The 933-nt window shown below is 39.2% G+C and overlaps 1 protein-coding gene across 1 annotated transcript; it reads right to left on the reverse strand.

The window, feature by feature from the left end:
- Positions 1-261: 261 nt before the first annotated feature.
- On the reverse strand, positions 262-729 carry LOC132800018 (uncharacterized). The gene has a single exon (XM_060812904.1). The coding sequence runs from the start codon at positions 727-729 to the stop codon at positions 262-264; it is 468 nt and encodes a 155-aa protein (XP_060668887.1).
- Between the last annotated feature and the right edge of the window lie 204 nt (positions 730-933).

The raw sequence follows: 933 nt of genomic DNA on the forward strand, positions 1-933 counted from the left end.
AATGCAAAATCTGGAAAAATTAATTAATTTAACCAACTACTTGATAATATAAAAACTGATCGATAATTAAAAAAAAAAAAATTGGTTAAGGAAATATTTATAGTGTTCACTCATTACAATAGCTTGGGATAATCTGCAATAAATAAACCTTAATTCCTGATTAAACTCCCAAACCATACATATTGCACTTTATTTTATTGTAGTAAAGCATACAAAAATGCAAAATGCACATATAAATTTTGGTCAACCTTACAGACCAAGTCACCAATAATGTCCACCACAGCCACCCCCAAAATCCCCACCCCCACCCCCACATCCGCCACCAAAACCACCACCACCGCCACAACCTCCACCACGGCCACCATGTGGTTCTAGATATCCTCCTGAACAAGTGCTGCCACCACCACCACCACCCCCACCACCAGCACTACTCTTACTCGGAACCACAGCAGCACCACCTCCTGCCAAAATTACCATCCCACTATCCTTATTATTCTGATCAGTACTAGTCTCCTTAGCATTAGCTGTTTGATCAGTTCCTTCTCGGCCTCTTTCAACGTCTTCTTGGCCAGCTAGTTGAGTGGTCGGAGCGGCGACGGTCTGCTTGGCTACATGATGTTTAGTTTGCTTCTTCTTGGCTCGTCCAATTATTTCGCAAAGACAACGTAGAATCATGAGAGCGGCAAAGTTGGAGATACATGCTAGAATCACTATTGGACCTGCTTTCATCTTCGTCCTTTCAAACCGTACCTACGGGACAAAGTCACGTAGAATAGCGTTTTGTATAGATTTCTTTTAAATAATAATTTGTTGTTAATTTCATTATGGAGGAAGGAAGTTCACTAAATTAATATATATTTCACATTCTTTATGCAATTATTTTATGCTTTTAGACTTTGTGGAAGAAGAATACCAGAAGTTTCTTCTATGTTT

This window comes from Ziziphus jujuba, chromosome 11 (assembly GCF_031755915.1).
Source record: "Ziziphus jujuba cultivar Dongzao chromosome 11, ASM3175591v1".
NCBI classification, from domain to species: domain Eukaryota; kingdom Viridiplantae; phylum Streptophyta; class Magnoliopsida; order Rosales; family Rhamnaceae; genus Ziziphus; species Ziziphus jujuba.

Bases quoted from the DNA above. Each gene is read 5' to 3' on its own strand.
- LOC132800018 (XM_060812904.1), bottom strand. From the start codon at position 729: ATGAAAGCAGGTCCAATAGTGATTCTAGCATGTATCTCCAACTTTGCC.